The following is a 17557-nucleotide window of genomic DNA, read 5'->3' on the forward strand; positions in this document are numbered from 1 at the left end:
TGTCTGCAATGCAAACTTAAATTTAAATCTGCTGTAGGTGTAATATGTTCCACACATTAAAAGCTAATCGTCTGTTTTAAAATCAATTTGCTCTATTGACACTAAATGGCTCATCCAGTTATGGCAAGTATGGCAGTATATTTTGTTTGGGAAAAGAAATGAAATAGGTAAAATTTTGTAGATGTTAATGATGTTTTCCATAATACTTTATGAGCTCAAACAAATTAATGTGAATATTATAATTATAATATATAAAAACCCTATTTAGAGTTTCATATTCATATACAACATATGAACAGGTAACAGACTGATGTGATTTAAAACGATTTGGTAGAATGTACACTTTCTATTCTATGTTCTTATTTTGTCCTTAAAGTAATTTAATATTTAATTAAATAATAAATAGTGCACATAATGTCCACTGTGTACAGTAGTATATTTCTATTAGTAAATAACTTCACATAAACATAAATATAAACAACAACAAATAATCAACTTCATTAGCTAGATTAAAAATAGAGACCGTCTTTGGAATTATGTATTAACTCTCCCCGCCTAAATTTCACATTTTAGAAGCTGATCGATATGCCTCCTCCACACAGTTCTGTCTTCCATTTTGACTTGGTATAGGAGGGTACCTTCTCTTACAATTATAGTTCCAAAGCACCACTTCCGTTTAGGACTTAAGTAGTCTTGAGCCTGTATGCCATCCCCCACTTGACTCAAATGGGACAAAAATCAAGCTACAGTTCCGAGGATACATATAGAACTATTCCCGCTTACATTTTGATCTAGGGCTCTGCCCCGCGAGATTTCAAAGTTCTGAGGTGAGTGTTTTAAAAGTAAATACCCAAAGTTTAAATGTAAACAAACAGAACTGTCAAATGAATTTTTATTTCACATTTCCACACATGTAGAAAAAGCTGTTGCTTTTGCAGGAACACAGGTTTATTTTTTTTCTCCAGAAAATATTTATTATCTATATATTATAAAGAAGAGGTGGTGTCCGTCTGACTGTGTGTGTGTGTTAGTATGAGATAAACTCAAAAACTACTGAACCGGTAAGGAATCTAACTAATGTAAGGAACAAATTTTTGAAGAAACCAATGTCTCTTTTTTTCATAGACCTAGAGCCTAACGACAATAATAAGAAAATATTTCAAACATGATTCATTTTAAATGCTAAGGTTTTATTTGAACCCCCTCAGAAAAAAAATAAAGAAAGAAATTGTCCAATGTAAACCTTGCCAGCAGTATGGGCACACAAAATCTTACTGTCACCACAAAGTATCGTTGTGTTAAATGCACACAGGAACATGACACCAAAGACTACCCTAAACCACCTGATGTACCCCCGTCTTGTGTGTTGTGCTCAGGAAAGCACTCTACAAATTACAAAGGTTGCCCTGTTTATAGAGATATACAAAATAAGCAGTTCCCTCCTCTCAGAAAAAAAAGACTCTTGGTCCTAATCAAAGCAATCTGGGTCTCCAGAGTTCCACACAAGACAATACCAGTAATACCTTACCTAAAAGTTAATTAGTAAAGGAAGGGATAACATTTGCTCAAACTGTGCGGAATAGTAGTGAAGATGGCCACTCCAGTCATCATCATGTTAGTGAACAAACCACAGAATCTCATATTCCGTCTGACACTAGGAAAAATGGTTTCTTATGTTTTGAGAGCATATTATCTAAACAACCAGAACAGATTAATACTTTACTTAATCTTCTTACCACCCTCGTTGCCCGCCTAAAATAACCACAACTATTAAAACCAATAACCCCAACCGAGGAAGGCTCGGTGGCACGGGACTATATTTATGTTTATTCTGTACTCGCTGATTTATATGTATGCAGGGTAAGTCAAATTCCAGCTTCGCTCGAACTATGGAGACTGGGTTATCACAGAGCCATCAGAAGTCAATCATTGGCCATTCATAATCTGACATTCCACAGCTCCGCTACATCTTGGTTTGGAACCAGGTTAAAAAAGGATAAAAAGGATCTGATTGAAAAGACTCACAATAGTACTTATTTTTTATTCAACGATATTTAAACTATGTAAATAACTCCTCAGATATGTAAAATATACCTTTATCCCATTTTTAGTGGACAAACTTAATATGTATGCTAATTTTTTTGTTGTGTTGTTCATTCCGAATCACGTTGACAATAGTATTGTAAAAAGGTTAAAATACCTGTAACTGCCTCGTGATTCCTCTGTTCCTGTACTGGACTACGCGCGTTTCAATGTATTCACATCATCATCAGGTCACAAACTTGAAGAACTTAAACCATTCTAACCAATTCTAACCAAATTCTGACCAATTCTAGAATGGTTTAAGTTCTTCAAGTTTGTGACCTGATGATGATGTGAATACATTGAAACGTGCATAGTCCAGTACAGGAACAGAGGAATCACGAGGCAGTTACAGGTATTTTAACCTTTTTACAATACTAATTTTAGGATTGTAGATACCTTAATCTAATGAAGAATACTAATTTGGCGCAGCGAACGAGCTCCAACCTAAAGGTGAGTGAGCGTAGCGAACGAACTTCAACCAGGACGTGATTGAGCCATGCGAACGAGATTATCTTGAAAATTAAGAAGTTAAACGGGGCAAAGCCCGCGGGTACAGCTAGTTTTTAACAATATCTACAATGGACTTTTTTTGTGATAAGCAAATTGTTAATTAAATAATCACTGTAAACAAGCCGTTAAAAAATCAAAATAAATATGATTAAAATTATTTCTAATATTTCTCAATTATTAGAAAAAATATTAAAAAATACAATAAAAATTCATATCACTATACAGTATTGAAACTGTACACAAATATTACAACAACGTACATCACAAAGCAATAGTAAACTCTATTTATATTTCGCTCATTATTTGTAAACTTACTTTGAATTTATTTAGTTATGACAATGACGCTATGGAAATAGAAAACATACTCCCTTAGTAGATTTGTCATCCTAATGGAACAACTGAAGCCAATTTTATTGTTAGTTCTGTTCGTCCAACTGTAGAGATCGTGGTTTGTCTTTACAATTTGTTTCTTGATAGTTCAGTCATTTAAAACCTCATTTAACCAAATAAAACGATATAATCATAAACAATAACTGGTCTCCTAGTTATATAACCAAATAGTAAAGCACAAATCATGAAAATAACTCTAAAATAATAGATACACAATTTTGTCTACCCCAGCGATCAGTATCGACGTATACAAACTAGACACAAAAACAAGCTTCAAAATTTACAATGGGATGAGGAGTCTACTTGTGTTGCTTAGTCTATGTTATGGATCTAATCTGACAATAGTATGGACCACTGAAAAACTACTATATTTGACACCTTGGAAACACACTCTTACATAATGTGATAGAATATAAATAATACACTTGAATTTACAGTCTTTCAGTTGCCATACCACATTTCTACCAAGTTAAAACAGATAAAGGAAAATAATATTACAATTAAACTATAATATATTTTTATTTAATTTATTTATATTTTATAAAAGAGTGAATAGAGGAAAATATATGTTAATTAGTACATGGTAAAAACGACAAAACCAAAAAAGGGGTATTCCAGAAACTCTATACAATTTTAATACATTTTCACCTTTAGTCTATTAATGTGAAATAAACATAATTGACCAGTATCAGTTAAGGACAACAGTCTCATCAAGTGTTAAATAACAATGCAAATTCAAATTATTCCCTAAAATCATTGATCAATAATGGCTACTATCTGTGGACTAGGTTTTTGAGGGTTTTGTGGGTTAGGGTAGACTATGGTAGGGTTTTACGCTTGAATTTAGACTGGTTTCTCAAAAACTAGGGGTGTGCAAGTACTCAAGTGGTAGAGCAATTATTTCATTATTGGTATGGTACGGTGGTAGTACGGTATGGCAGATTAAACACACAATCATTACAACAGCAAGTTATTTTATTACTCTTACAACCATCTGGCATTGAAACAAACTGGAATAAAGTTGTTAAAATTTTGAAGAGAAGTATAAATTGCTTGATTAGGTTACCCCAAGAGCAAAACTTAAATTAAATTACGGCTTCTTAGATCTGAAAAACTAATTACAAAAGCAAAACTTTGGATATAATATTCTACAGGCCTAATAAATAATTTTTTTGTTCAATAAGATTTGTATTTAATTTCTTAAAGGTAACAGGTTACAAAATTAACAGGTTACTATACCAAGTTGTAATGGAACGGAGTCAGGGTGTATACTATTTTATTAAAGTGAAATTCCAGGTTTTTTCCAGGTTTTTTCCTGGTTTTTCCAAGTTTTTCCAGGTTCCCGCGTATTTGTTTGGTTCCACTTAAACTATAATCAATTTAAGACTTGCAGCCTAAGTATACAATATAAACTTACATTAAATTTGTTTCAAAGATTTTCATTATCATCATTACTTAAGTCCACGGAAACATCGTATCTCTCGTTGGCAGCAAAATCATGAATATTATCTTAATTTTTTATGAACACATGATCAACGGCGGCTGAATCCTGAATATTTCCTGCGGTCGTGTGGTCGCTTCCCACGGTGACGTAAACGTCATCACAGTCTTACGTTACCATAGAAAAATCCTGGACATATCCGCGGTATGTATACATTATCGCCATCTCTCGCGATCACGAAAACGTAATCATCGTCATCCACGATCGCAGCAAAATCACGAAAATCTTCCGCGGCCGTGTGGACATCATCATTGACTCCCACGGTCACGTAAACGTCATTGTCATCGACCGCGATCACGGCAAAATAACGAAAATGTTCCGAGGCCGTGTAGACACCATCATTGACTCCCGCGGTCACGGGAACTTCATTGTCATCGACCGCGATCACGGCAAAATAACGAAAATGTTCCGCGGCCGTGTGGACATCATCATTGACTCCCACGGTCACGTAAACGTCATTGTCATCGACCGCGATCACGGCAATATAACGAAAATGTTCCGAGGCCGTGTAGACACCATCATTGACTCCCGCGGTCACGGGAACGTCATCGTCGTCTCCCGCGGTCACGGGAACGTCATCATCGTCTCCCGCGGTCACGGAAACGTCATCGTCGTCTCCCGCGGTCACGGAAACGTCATCGTCGTAGGTCGCGATCGCGGCTAAATCATGAACATCTGCGGCCGTGTAGACAAAATCATCGTCGTCTTTCGCGGTCACGGCAAATCACGAAAATCTTCCGCGGCCGTGTAGACATCATCATTGCCTCTCGCAGATATGAAAACGTCATCGCCGTCGTCCGCGATCTCGGCAAAATCATTTAAACATCTGCGGCCGTGTAGACATAATCATCGTCGTCTCCCACGGTCACGGAAACGTCATCGTCGTCGTCCGCGATCTCGGCAAAATCATGAATATTTCCCGCGGCAGTGTATACATCATCGTTGACCCCGCGGTCACGGAAACGTCATCGTCGTCTCCCGCGGTCACAGAAACGTCATCGTCGTCTCCCGCGGTCACGAAAACGTCATCGTCGTAGGTCGCAATCGCGGCAAAATCATGAGTATTTCACGCGGCCGTGTAGAAATCATCGTTGATCCCGCGGTCACGGAAACGTCATCGTCGTCTCCCGCGGTAACGAAAACGTCATCGTCGTCTCCCGCGGTCACGGAAACGTCATCGTCGTAGGTCGCAATCGCGGCAAAATCATGAGTATTTCACGCGGCCGTGTAGAAATCATCATCGTCATCTTTCGCGGTCACGGCAAATCATGAAAACTTTCCACGGCCGTGTATACATCATCATTGACTCCAGCGGTTAGGGAAACGTAATCGTCGAAGTACGCGATCGCGGTAAAATCATGAATATTTACCGCAGCCATGTAAACATCATCGTCGTCTCCCGCGGTCACGGAAACGTCACCGTCGTCTCCCGCGGTCACGAAAACGTCATCGTCGTCGCCCGCAAACGCGGCAAGACGCGTTTTACGACTACAATCTTCTACCGGGGCTAAAATAAAAATCCCGGATTCGGTCCAAAAATCCCGGCTTTTTCCCGGTTTTTTCCAGGTCCCTTCAAATTCAAGGTTATTTCCCGGTTCTCCCGGTTTTCCCGGTTGGTATACACCCTGGGAGTAATGTGTTTCTCAAAAGTAACGGTTTTAAAATTTATTCCTTAAAAAATTAAAACAAAACCAAAACTCAATATTAAAAAAAAAAGCCTCAAGGATCTATTTAATGGATCTGACCTTGTACTCTATAGATGAATTGAAAATGGCTTTATCTTAGTAAGCATTAGTTTTTGGTTGATTTGACACTATTCATGTGCATACAACCATGTATACTTATGAATTAAGATTCTTGACTATGACTATGACTAAGGGTTGCCATGGTGGTTACAGAATGGATTTAAGTTGCATATTTCAACCAGCGTTGAAACCTTGGTAATAGTAACAGCTAATTTTAGACTGGAAAATAAAGGTAAAATGCCAATGTATACAGGATAAAGAATCTAGAAGTATACTTATAAGCCTGCATTATGTCTGCTGTGAGTTGAAAACTTTTGGTGAATATGATACTACATACAAATAACTTAAAAGACTTTAATCAAAAATATCACAAAATATTCTTATTTTATTTTATTTTATTCAAACCCACAAATCAATACTCGCACACTCCTGTTGAAAAGCTGCGTTTCAAAACATTTTGCCTGATAGCAACCATATACATGTACATGTAAAACTGAATTACCATTAGTATTGAAATACTGTAATAAACGATGAAGTTATACATATCTCTACACAATCATGATGTCGAGGCCTGGTGTATTGACTACCCACTTGACCAAGATGGCTTGACGACAGATGCCCCAGAACTTGAGTGGCTTGAGATTGCTCTTAGTAGCTGTAAACATCCATCCTAGGTGGTGGTTGCAGTGGTTACACTTTGCTATGGTCCAAGCGTATCTGTCATATAAGAAGATCAAGGTCATTTAATTGTTTACACACTGCAGCAAAAATGACAAGGGGTGTGGTGCTAAAGTATTTCATTCAGCGAATTTTCCAAATAGGGAATTAGCGAATTTCCCATAATGGGAATAAGCCATTACCGTAGGTAGAGACCTGAACCCGGGGCCGATTTACTTTTTCGTTTTGATGTCCCCAGAAACCAAAATCACCATCTGTTCAAATTCATACAATTAGGGATGTGTCAATTCTCGATACCGATTCTCAATACTAGACCGATACCTGTCACGCCCGCGCAATCCGGAAATTACCGCTGTTGCCGCACAGGCGCAAGACTGCGGGAGTCAATGATGATGTCTACCCGTCGGCAGAAGATTTTCATCTTTCATGATTTTGTCCCGACTAAGAACAACGGCGATGACGTTTCCTTGACTGCGGGAGTTAATGATGATGTCTACACGGCCGCGGGAGATGTTCATGATATTACCTCAAGTTTAGCTTAACTGAAAAGTCAAAATGTCAAGCTAGCACACCTCTATAATACAATTTCCTTTTTGATTTTTGTTGTTTGATCTTCATTTATCTTTAATATTGTAGTTTTTTAATGTGTTTAGAAGGGTTTAAACTTAAATTGTATAGTTGGGTTGTATTATTGCTGCATGAATTTTTTGCAAGCACTCGGCAACAAAACGTTACTTTAAATAACATCATGGTCTTTTATGGCAGAAGATGGTATTTCTAACTGTAATTCAAAGTAATATATTTGATTTTAAGGCTCTGCATCCCTGTCGGACACTTTGGTATAATTCATAAGCCCAATAAACGATTTCAAAAGCATAATTGTCTTTTATTTTTACAATAACATTTATGCCTCACTTAAGACAACACAAAACTACGTTTCACAAATAATTCATAACCTTTTGGTAAGATCTTTATATACACTCATCTGCATTCACATTTGGCTTAAAATACCTACCTTTGTATGGTCGCAATTTCATAAAAAAGAATGGGGGAGGTTCATAATGTCCAAATTTCACAAACTCCAACGTCTAAAATATTAAATAAACAGTGCGTTTCATAACCTCCAAATTTCATAAACTCCAAAACTATAACTTTCAAATAATCACCGATTCACAATGTCCAAATTTCACAAACTCCAACGTTTAAATATCAAATAAACAGAGCGGTTCATAACCTCCAAGTTTCATAAGCTCCAACGGTACAGTCTCTGCCAGAAGTCGCTGCAGAGGTTGCCGTGGTTCGGTATGTAGGCGCTACACGTTCTACTGTTGTAGCGGTGTAACACGAAGTATCATTGTTGCTCCGTAATTGCTTTCTTAAGAGTATAAGTATATATTCTTAAGAGTTCCCATAGTCCGATCATGCTGGTTCGCGAACTCGTTCGAATAGACGTAGGTTTACACGTTTGTACCAAATTTCATCAAAATCGGATGATTTTTGCTCGAGTTATCGCGCTAACGGACACACATATAAATATATATATAACTGATGGTGTTTTTGGTCTCTAGGGACCTCAAAACGAAAAAGTAAATCGGTCCCGGGACCAGGGCTTACCATGAGTACTACAGTAATAGCTTATTCCCTATAGGGGAAATTCGCTAAAATGTAAATTTGATTTGCACATTGTGTGCTAACACATATTTGAGTCACACATCTGAGTGTTCTTCAATCATTAAAATGTACGTATAATCAGTAGTTGAGCGCTGGCGAACGGTGCCTGCTATCTGACTGTGGCAACCACTAGAGAGACTTCTGGCCCAGACTGTACCGTTGGAGGTTATGAAATTTGGACATTATGAACCGCTCTGTTGATTTAATATTTAAACGTTGGAGTTTGTGAAACTTGGACATTGTGAAACAGTGATTATTTGAATGTTATAGATTTAGAGCTTATGAAATTTGGAGGTTATGAACCGCTCCCAAAAGAATTAAAGTATAAAGAAGTTGGATTTATTCAAACAATCTTACAATCTTAATGGTAAAAAAATCAAAAAATCTTATCTTGATGGTATGTAGCTACCATCAACACAGCTTAAAACCCCAGGAAAGCCGTATTTAGTGAAAAATGTCTGCTTTATCCTATATATATAAATTCCCCTTCAGAAATTATTAAATTCTGCCCTTAATCTGCCGCATATTACCTTGGCTACCTTGTGCATAACTCTAAAAGCAGTAGACTCTGACACATGGAGAAGATCTCCAGTTTCCCTGTGAAGAGTCCCATCAGCAAAAAACCATAGCGCATATCAACACCTTGTTATCATTTCATGACACTGTGTTGAGCTTTTTCATCATAGATCCTTAATCTTGGAGACAGTAACCGAATTATCTCACGTGTATTTATCTTTTTAAAAACGTAATCTATCCTGAAACTCTTTTTCAGAAAACATGTGAAATGGGTTAAGTGCAAGACCAAGATGTCTGGGTCTATGTTGCGGTGCTTGTAAACAACCATAATCTAAATAATATAGGTATTCCTATTCCATAATAACGATGTGCATATACCGACTTCAAAATAACAACTGAGGCGTATATACTCTGTCAAGTCTAGGATCTAATTTTAAATCCTACCCTTCTTGGCAAGGATCTAAATTCGTACTGTTTTAGATCTGATACTTAATTAATTCTGCTAAATCCTTGACTCAGAAAGAGACGAGCATCCAAGTTAAGTCCTAGATCTATAAAGCACTCAGAAAGCCTAATAAAACTCCAGAGTCTAACCAGCCAAATAAACTCCAGAGTCTATTAAGTTCTGGATTTTGCTAATGCCCTGACTCGGAAAGTCATTTTGTCGACTCCAGAGTTTAAAGACGGTTAAAGTCTAGAACATAGCTAAATCCCATGCTCGGAAACCAGTTTATGGCCATATATTTAGTTAGATCAAACTTGGCTGTAGCAGCAAACCTAGGTACTTGTCCAATCTAATTTTATTGAAATAGATTTAATCTTACTAATATTATAAATCTGAAAGTTTGTGAGTTTGTGTGTATGTTTGTGTGTGTGTTTGTGTGTGTGTTTGTTGCTCAATCACGCATAAACTACTGGACGGATTGGGCTGAAATTTGGCACGATGATAGCTCACATTCCCGATTAACATCAAAGCATATTCTTATCTCAAAAACCCTTTCGGGCTCCGCCCCAGTGGCTTTGTAGTTCCCCATGTTAATCTTATGATTTTTCATATTTAAAAGGAATTAATGAATCTTAACAGCTGTTTCAAGTAAACAAGTTGGTTCTGTTCTATGATGTTCAATAGCATAAAAGTTACAAGGCTTACCAACAGGGTGCAGCACTATTATTTTTTTTTTAATTTATGACAACAGCTAATTTCCAACCAAAAGGTGAGTGAGCGTAGCGAACGAACTTCAACCTGGAGGCGAGTTAGCGTAGCGAACGAGCTAACCTGAAGGCAAGTGAGCGCAGCGAACGAGCTCCAACCTAAAGGTGAGTGAGCATAGCGAACGAACTTCAACCAGGACGTGAATGAGCCATGCGAATACTTATGAAGTTAAACGGGGCGAAGCCCGCGGGTACAGCTAGTTGAAAATAAAATCAGGCAAATGGAAATTCGCTAAGTCTGCAGGAATGCTGCATTGGGGGTATTTGTCCTTAGTGCAAAAAAGAGTTGAAGTAAAGGACTAAAGTTGCAAATTTTGATGACTTTAAAATTTGTCTGCTAATTTTTGCCAAAGAAAAGGTTTTTGAGGAATTAATTATGATTACATTGTTACAATAAATGTGTTATGTTGTTATGATAAAGGAACACTTGCTTTTTTTCTGTACAAAGTAATTGATTTACATTTAAATAGATTCTTTTTCAAAAGGTTGACAGCCTCTTGTGATCTTGCATTAGCCCAATAACATGGGCCCCATAAGCCTCTTTTGTGGATCATATATTAAGCAAAGCAAGGCTAGTACAGTTGACAAGAATTAATTGTAATGATAAATAAGTGGTAACACTAGACGCAAACTCACAAATGTCGGTTAAGCTACCCACTAACCCATAATCCAGATTAATGCCACAACCCAGCTACATTTCAATATAAAAGGTGCATTGCTATTTGATCGCAAGAAAGGACAATAATTGATATGGTTTGGGAGACATTTGTTCTTTGTTTCAATAAGAGTGGAATAACAGTAAGTGACTTTCTAAAAATAATTTTTGCAGTTCTATCTTCTGCAAAGGAACTGTAACATGGTTGGTAAGTGTCCATACTTTTTATTTACTTTGGCAATAGTTTGTATTTATTAAATACTTTGCATTTTTAAATCTTGTACAACCTCCATTTCTCCATTAAATCCATTTCTCTTGTAGAATGTTGTAGGCTCTAGTCATTTGGAAAGAGTGTTTATGAGCAGAACATCCATGGCAAAGCCTAATATTTGCAAAAAAGAAATAATGTTGTGTAGAGGTTCTTATCTATTAATTTTCCATCAATTAAATTTTAGCCTGACAGAAGAAAATGCTGAATCAAGAATCAAACTTGATATGGATCTAAGAGATTTGTTGGTGTGGTTGACAAGACAAAAATCAGACGTTTGAGATGGACCAGACCATGTAATAAGTAGGGGGAACAGAATTCATGGTAAAACAAATTATGATAAAAACCAAATGAGAAATAGCTTTCCTGGAAGCCCCTCACAAAATACGAGGTTGTTGAGAGTGAATAAATAAGACGCAAAAAGTAAGAGAGTGGAGGTGGTTGGTTGGTAATGTCAATACCTTCCCGGGTATAAATGGTAATGGGAGTAAGTATGTATAGTAATTAAAAATGAGGTGCGAGTTGTCTTAAATTAACATGGAAAACTCTTGTAGGGTTCCTAAACTAAAAAAAAAACATATAACAAAAATAGTTTCTCTAACCACAGCAGTAACTTACCCAGGAAACCAGCTGAACTCAGTGGAAGGTAGACCGACTGCGTAGATGCTCTTGACCTTGTACAGAGTGATGGTCTCATGCAAGTAACCGTTAGGGTTGACGAAGGTGCTTTGAGGACCCTCAGTTGACATGGAAAACAAATCTGAGTCAGAACCTACGGTGTTCGTGCAGGATCGGCAGCAAAGAAACTGTTTTGACTGTAAACAAATATACAAAGTCATTTCCCTACAATTTCCTGACAAAGCAGGCTTTTTTGCACTGATTATAGCATGCAAAGTAGCTAGGTGTTGTATTTACTTATTTTTGCCGCACTCCAGTATTCCAGCCAAACAACAGAAAACAGTGTGCTTTTATAAGGCACATACTAAGTGTACACTTGAAAATAAGTTGGCAACACATACCACGACTACGATCAGCTGGTGCAGCATTTCACAGCCTTTGAGTGTTGATTCTAAGACTTAACCTGTTGTTTTGTGTTAACATTCTATTTTCCATCAACACTTGGAATTATTAACCTAACCTCCTAAAACGTGTTGTTTAGTGTTAGAAACACTAATAATTAGTATTTCAAACGACCTATAATGCATAAATACATATGAAGGGTACAGAGAAAGATTGATGTCACAAAAACTAAATTTTACAGGGGGAGTATTTTAAACTTAAAAATCAAATAATTCTGTTTACAGTCCAACTTACACTAAAATTACTATCATTTATTATTTTATACACATTTGTCTGCATTTTCCTATATTAAATATTTATCCATATACTCTCATTTATAAAAAAAAATTATTTTATTTTCTGTCTGGACAACAAGCCTTACTTTTCTGTATATAAGGATAAAAATAAATAATTATTATGTTATAACTTGAAAAATAACTATAATTTATGTTTCAACTATTAGTATAAAGTCAATTAGGTTATTAAAAATTAAAAAGCGGAACATTATTCAACAGTTTCATGCTCATATTCTGTGATATTGTCTTGAATTCATCAATCTAAAAAATACAGGTAACTAGAGTTTCATTTATTTATTTATAAACTTTTCATAACTTTTTTATATTCTTATTAGTAGTAAGACAACTGACAATATTAAAATATTACTGGTGCATACAAACCATAACCCCATTATAACATTTCCCGATAAATCCCAGAAAACGAGAAAACCAAAATCTACATTGGATTCCAATCCAGATACATCAACATGATTTTAATAAACTTTGTAAGGCTTTTACATTTGCAGACATATTACATAAAAGCTAATGCTAAATAGCACTCAGAAACAGAAAGAATAATGCACCTACCTCAAGTGGCTTATCTGCAACTGACAGTTGCACACGTCTGGCTAGGCAGCGCTGTGTTGGCCACCGCGAGCGTTAGCACATTTACTAGACTGCAAGCGTTACTTCGCTGTTTTCGATGGACAACAAGCAATAGTTCTCTACATATGAAATCTTTGTTGTTAATTTATGTGGACCCTGATCGTTATTTCTCTGTTATGAAGGCACGAGGTTGTACAACTCAATGGGCTCTACACCTTAGACATATTAGTTACATTTCACATTTTTATGGACATCAAGGGTTTTTTTCTCAGCACCCTTCATATGCTTTATAGTAACTGTAGAAAAAATATAATGTGTAACGCGAGCGCAAAGTGCCTTTGTTGCACTCGAGAAGCTATCCTCACTCACCTACAACTTCTGCGTAAACATTTCTCTCATGTGCCACTTCGCGCATTAGTTACACAATAGTTATTTGTGAAAAATAACTATACATAACAATTTATAGGGGAGCTAGCTGGTCTAGTGGTAGAGCAGCTGGACTTTGGTCACTGAGGTACCGGGGACCAAACCTCGCTGATTAGCAATGGATTTTACCTAAGTGAAAATTTTGCAGTTTCTAGTTGAAACCTGGTGTAATGTAAAAAAGAATCCTGGGCTAGAGCTTAGCATCTTGGGCAAAAAAACCATACAATGTTTAGACAGTTACAGGATTTTCAACTGTAGAAAAAGTAGGATAGCAGCTAGCTTACCTTGAAGTGTATGTAGGCCAAATAGCAGGCCCACTTTTATAAACGGGCAGACTGGGCATATGCCCAGGGGCGCCGGAGGTTTGGGGGCGCCCACTGGGTGCCCCTCAACCACCGCCTGCCTGCACTAGGATAAAAGGGGGCACTGCTTTTGGGTTTGCCCAGGGCTCCACTGACCCTTAACGCGGCCCTGCCAAATAGAACATACGGAAGAAACACTCTGCACATGTAGACATTTGACAAAGTCACCAAGGGACACAGTATTTCTTCCTTATGCTCTATTGGCCTACCTACACTTCTTCAAGGTAAGGTAGCTGCTATCCTACTTTTTTACAGTTCATAATCCTTACTTATAGAGCCTTTCCTTGAACCAAACTAACTTGAGACAGTTACATTTAGGGTTGACTAATTGACTACTAAGATGACCTTCAGATGACATGGAGAACAAGTCTGAGTCAGAGGCTACTCAGTTTGTTCAGAATTGGCAAAAAACATACAGCGTGATCACACTTTTACTGTAGACATGTGCAAAATACCTGTGTAAATAAAATATTGTTACAATGGCGAAAAATTTAAACCAGTCACATTATCAGACCCAATCATAGACTGAGAGCACCTTAATGGCATCCTTGCTTGCAAATAGGGATGGTCAAGTCTCGAAATTTCGGGAAATTTTCAGGAAATTTTACATCTCGTTACACGAGACGAGATTTCTTTTTGGCCGAGATTTTTATCGAGACGAGAATAAAAAATAAAAAAAATTAAAAAAAAAAATTTAAAACGCCTGCAGAAAGTAAATGCAATACCCGCAATACAGGAGCGTGTTGTAGTTGTGTTTCCTTTGCGAAGGCGTTCTTATTTAATTAATTCTTTAAATGTAAATATTACTTTAGGCCTAATTATTTTAATAATATTACTTTAATAACATTTGAGAAGTTTTGTTAAGTGTAAGCAGTGTGAGGAATGTTTTATTACTATAAAAAGTCAAAACAAGTACCGGTAACTATTTTATAAAAATGAATATTGCTTTTATTTTATGATTTATTTTATTTTAGGATAAGTTGAACTCTAATCCTAACTGATATCACTATGTTTCCTAATTGTAGGCATTTTTAATAAGTTAGGCGTGATTAATAAAAAAATGTTATGCTGATGTTTTTTAATAAAAGATTGTAAATATTCTTGCCTATTATCATTATTTTTGTATTTAAACAGTCATCTAACAATGTTACAAAATCAGGTAAAAATTTTGAACGTGCATTTCTCGTTGTGTATGAGAAGGGAAATCCCGTCTCGATCTCGTCTCGAAATTTTATTAGAAATAAAAAATCTCGTCTCGTCTTGTCTCGAACTAAAAATCCAATCTCGTCCATCCCTACTTGCAAACTATCGTTTCTGTAAGTTTTGATACATATAGCCTCGATAACAAGTCTCTCGTGTCATGAGGATTATCAAATACGACTTGTAATCAAGACTGACAAGTCTAGAATCGGTCATTCTTAGGAATGAACCAGCAACCATCTGATTTGAAGGTATGCACTGTATCCACTCAGCTACCCTAGTTAAATATACGAATTAGTTAAATCTACAGTAAAACATTTACTTAATTTCAATGTACAAGGTTTATTTTAAAGAAATAACAATAAAGCACCCTGTTAAGCAGTGTGATATTACAGTCAAAAATTGTTTGGCAATCTGAGTGGTTAGGTTTTTGCCGTGGAATCAAAAAGTTGCTGGTTCGATCCCAAGGTGAGTCGATCCTCGACTCAATTGGGCTATCAAAAAATAATGATATCTAACATAATGTGGATAGTAAGGAGACAATAGTTTTGAGTTTACCAACTTCCAAAAAGGTGAAATGGCGTCCAAACACTCAGAATAAGCTACCTGCTGCATTATCTTCAGCTCCCACCGAAGTCTCTGGATCGGAGAGTTCAATTTGAGCATCATCACTCTGTGTATTTCTTTCATCGGCACGTTTCGAGCCACCCAGAAGGAAAGTTCTGTTGGGTCGTCAGGTAACACAAGCTTCACTGGAGCACCCTGTTCATTCGGCTTGTTTTTGTCGTGTTGTGCTAAACAATCAGGAATAAATAATTTATAAATCAGTAATAGTGAAATAGCCTTTTCTTTATAGTGAAGTTGTTTGTGCTCCTTGTACTAGAGTGGACTGTTTCCCATTACAATAGTCCTGCTACATTCGAGAAAGGGTGTCAACAGTTTTCCTACCTAGTAGATACAAGTCAAATAACAATTTTATCCAATGAAAATTAAAAAAATTTTCTTCTGGTTTCACAAGATGGAATTGCTGTATAGTATTGTTTATGATACAAAATTTAAAGGGTCATAGCTGGTCTTGTGGTTAGATTATTGTACCTGGAGTGGTCGGTCCAAATCCTGCCAATCACCGATGGCTTTTGGCTCCATGCAAAATTCATGCTTTTAGCAAAATTATTCAGCAATAATAATACATAAAAATGATAGGGACCAGGAGAAAAATTTGAATTGAAATTAATTATATGATTTGCATTTTTACATCAAAGTACAACATTGTGCAATCATGATAATTTAGGTTTATTACGCATCCTGTAGTGCTGTTTCAGAAGAGAAGTACGTCAATTATAATAGTTGAAACAAAATAAATATAAGCAGTTGAAAATAATAATAATTTTATAAACCTATAAAACATTGATAACTCATAAAGAAGTATAAAATCATAAAATAGCACTCCTGAAAAGGGTATAAAGATAACAACATAAACGTCATTCATTATTCTTTCTCTTTGTTCTTCCATTCTTTCTTGGGTTTCCCTTCATCCACGAGAGAGACTCATAAGCATTATGCAGGGCCGATTTACCGAATAGGCAAGGTAGGCACGTGCCTAGGGCGCGAGGCAATTGGCTTTTTTTGGGGGCGCCAAAAAATTAGAAAAAAAGAAAAAAAATTGTGGCCGTTTTTGCATGCGATCGCGGTAAACTGATAATCCCTTGCGGCCGTGAAGACACCTTAACAGTCTCCTACAATTGCGGCAAGATGTTAATTATTTACCGCGGTTGTATATACGTCATCATCGTCCGTCTCCCGCGATCGCGTCAAAGTTCTGACTATTTCCAGCGGATGTGTGGACATAATTATCGTCTTCCTTGATCGCGGCAATATATGAACACAACCCGCGGTCGTGATGAGATTATCACCGTCTACCGCGAATGAGGCAAAATTGTAATCTTTTCCCGGGGTCGTGTGGACATTATCATCTTCTTGCGTGATCACGATAAAATTCTTATAATCCCTCACAGCCGTGAAGACATCATCGCCTCCCATGGTCGTGAGGCATTGTCATCCTCTCCCGCCATTGCGGCAAATGGTAGTCATCTCCCGCGGTTGTTTGGAGATCATCATCGTCTTTCACGAATGAGGCAAATTTCTGATTTTTCCCATGGTTGAGTGGACATTATCATCGTCTTACGCGATTGCGGTTAAATTCTGATCATCCCTCGCAGCCGTGTAGAGTAGACATCATTATTGTAACTCCCGCGATCCTGTAAACATCGCAATCGTCCCCCGCTGTCGTGAAGACATCATATAATCGTCTCCCGCGATCGTGAAGACATCGTAATCGTCTCCGCGCGATCGTGAAGACATCGTAATCGTCTCCGCGCGATCGTGTAGACATCGTAAT

At 37.0% G+C, this 17557-nt stretch overlaps 1 protein-coding gene across 1 annotated transcript in view; it reads right to left on the reverse strand.

Annotated features, from left to right (window-relative positions):
- Window positions 1-3485: 3485 nt before the first annotated feature.
- The window catches only part of LOC128995619 (protein cereblon), a 39128-nt gene continuing 25056 nt past the window's right edge, over window positions 3486-17557 (reverse strand). The window contains exons 17-19 of the mRNA XM_054420637.1: window positions 15718-15953; window positions 11850-12046; window positions 3486-6948 (exon numbers count right to left, since the gene is read on the reverse strand). Coding sequence (XP_054276612.1) covers window positions 6780-6948; window positions 11850-12046; window positions 15718-15953 — 602 coding nt within the window. The 3' untranslated portion in view covers window positions 3486-6779. The remainder of the gene's footprint in view (window positions 6949-11849; window positions 12047-15717; window positions 15954-17557) is intronic.

The sequence above is a fragment of the Macrosteles quadrilineatus genome, unplaced genomic scaffold (genome assembly GCF_028750875.1).
Source record: "Macrosteles quadrilineatus isolate MER2022 unplaced genomic scaffold, UCM_ALF_1.0 Scaffold_5__1_contigs__length_97177068, whole genome shotgun sequence".
In the NCBI taxonomy this organism is placed as follows: domain Eukaryota; kingdom Metazoa; phylum Arthropoda; class Insecta; order Hemiptera; family Cicadellidae; genus Macrosteles; species Macrosteles quadrilineatus.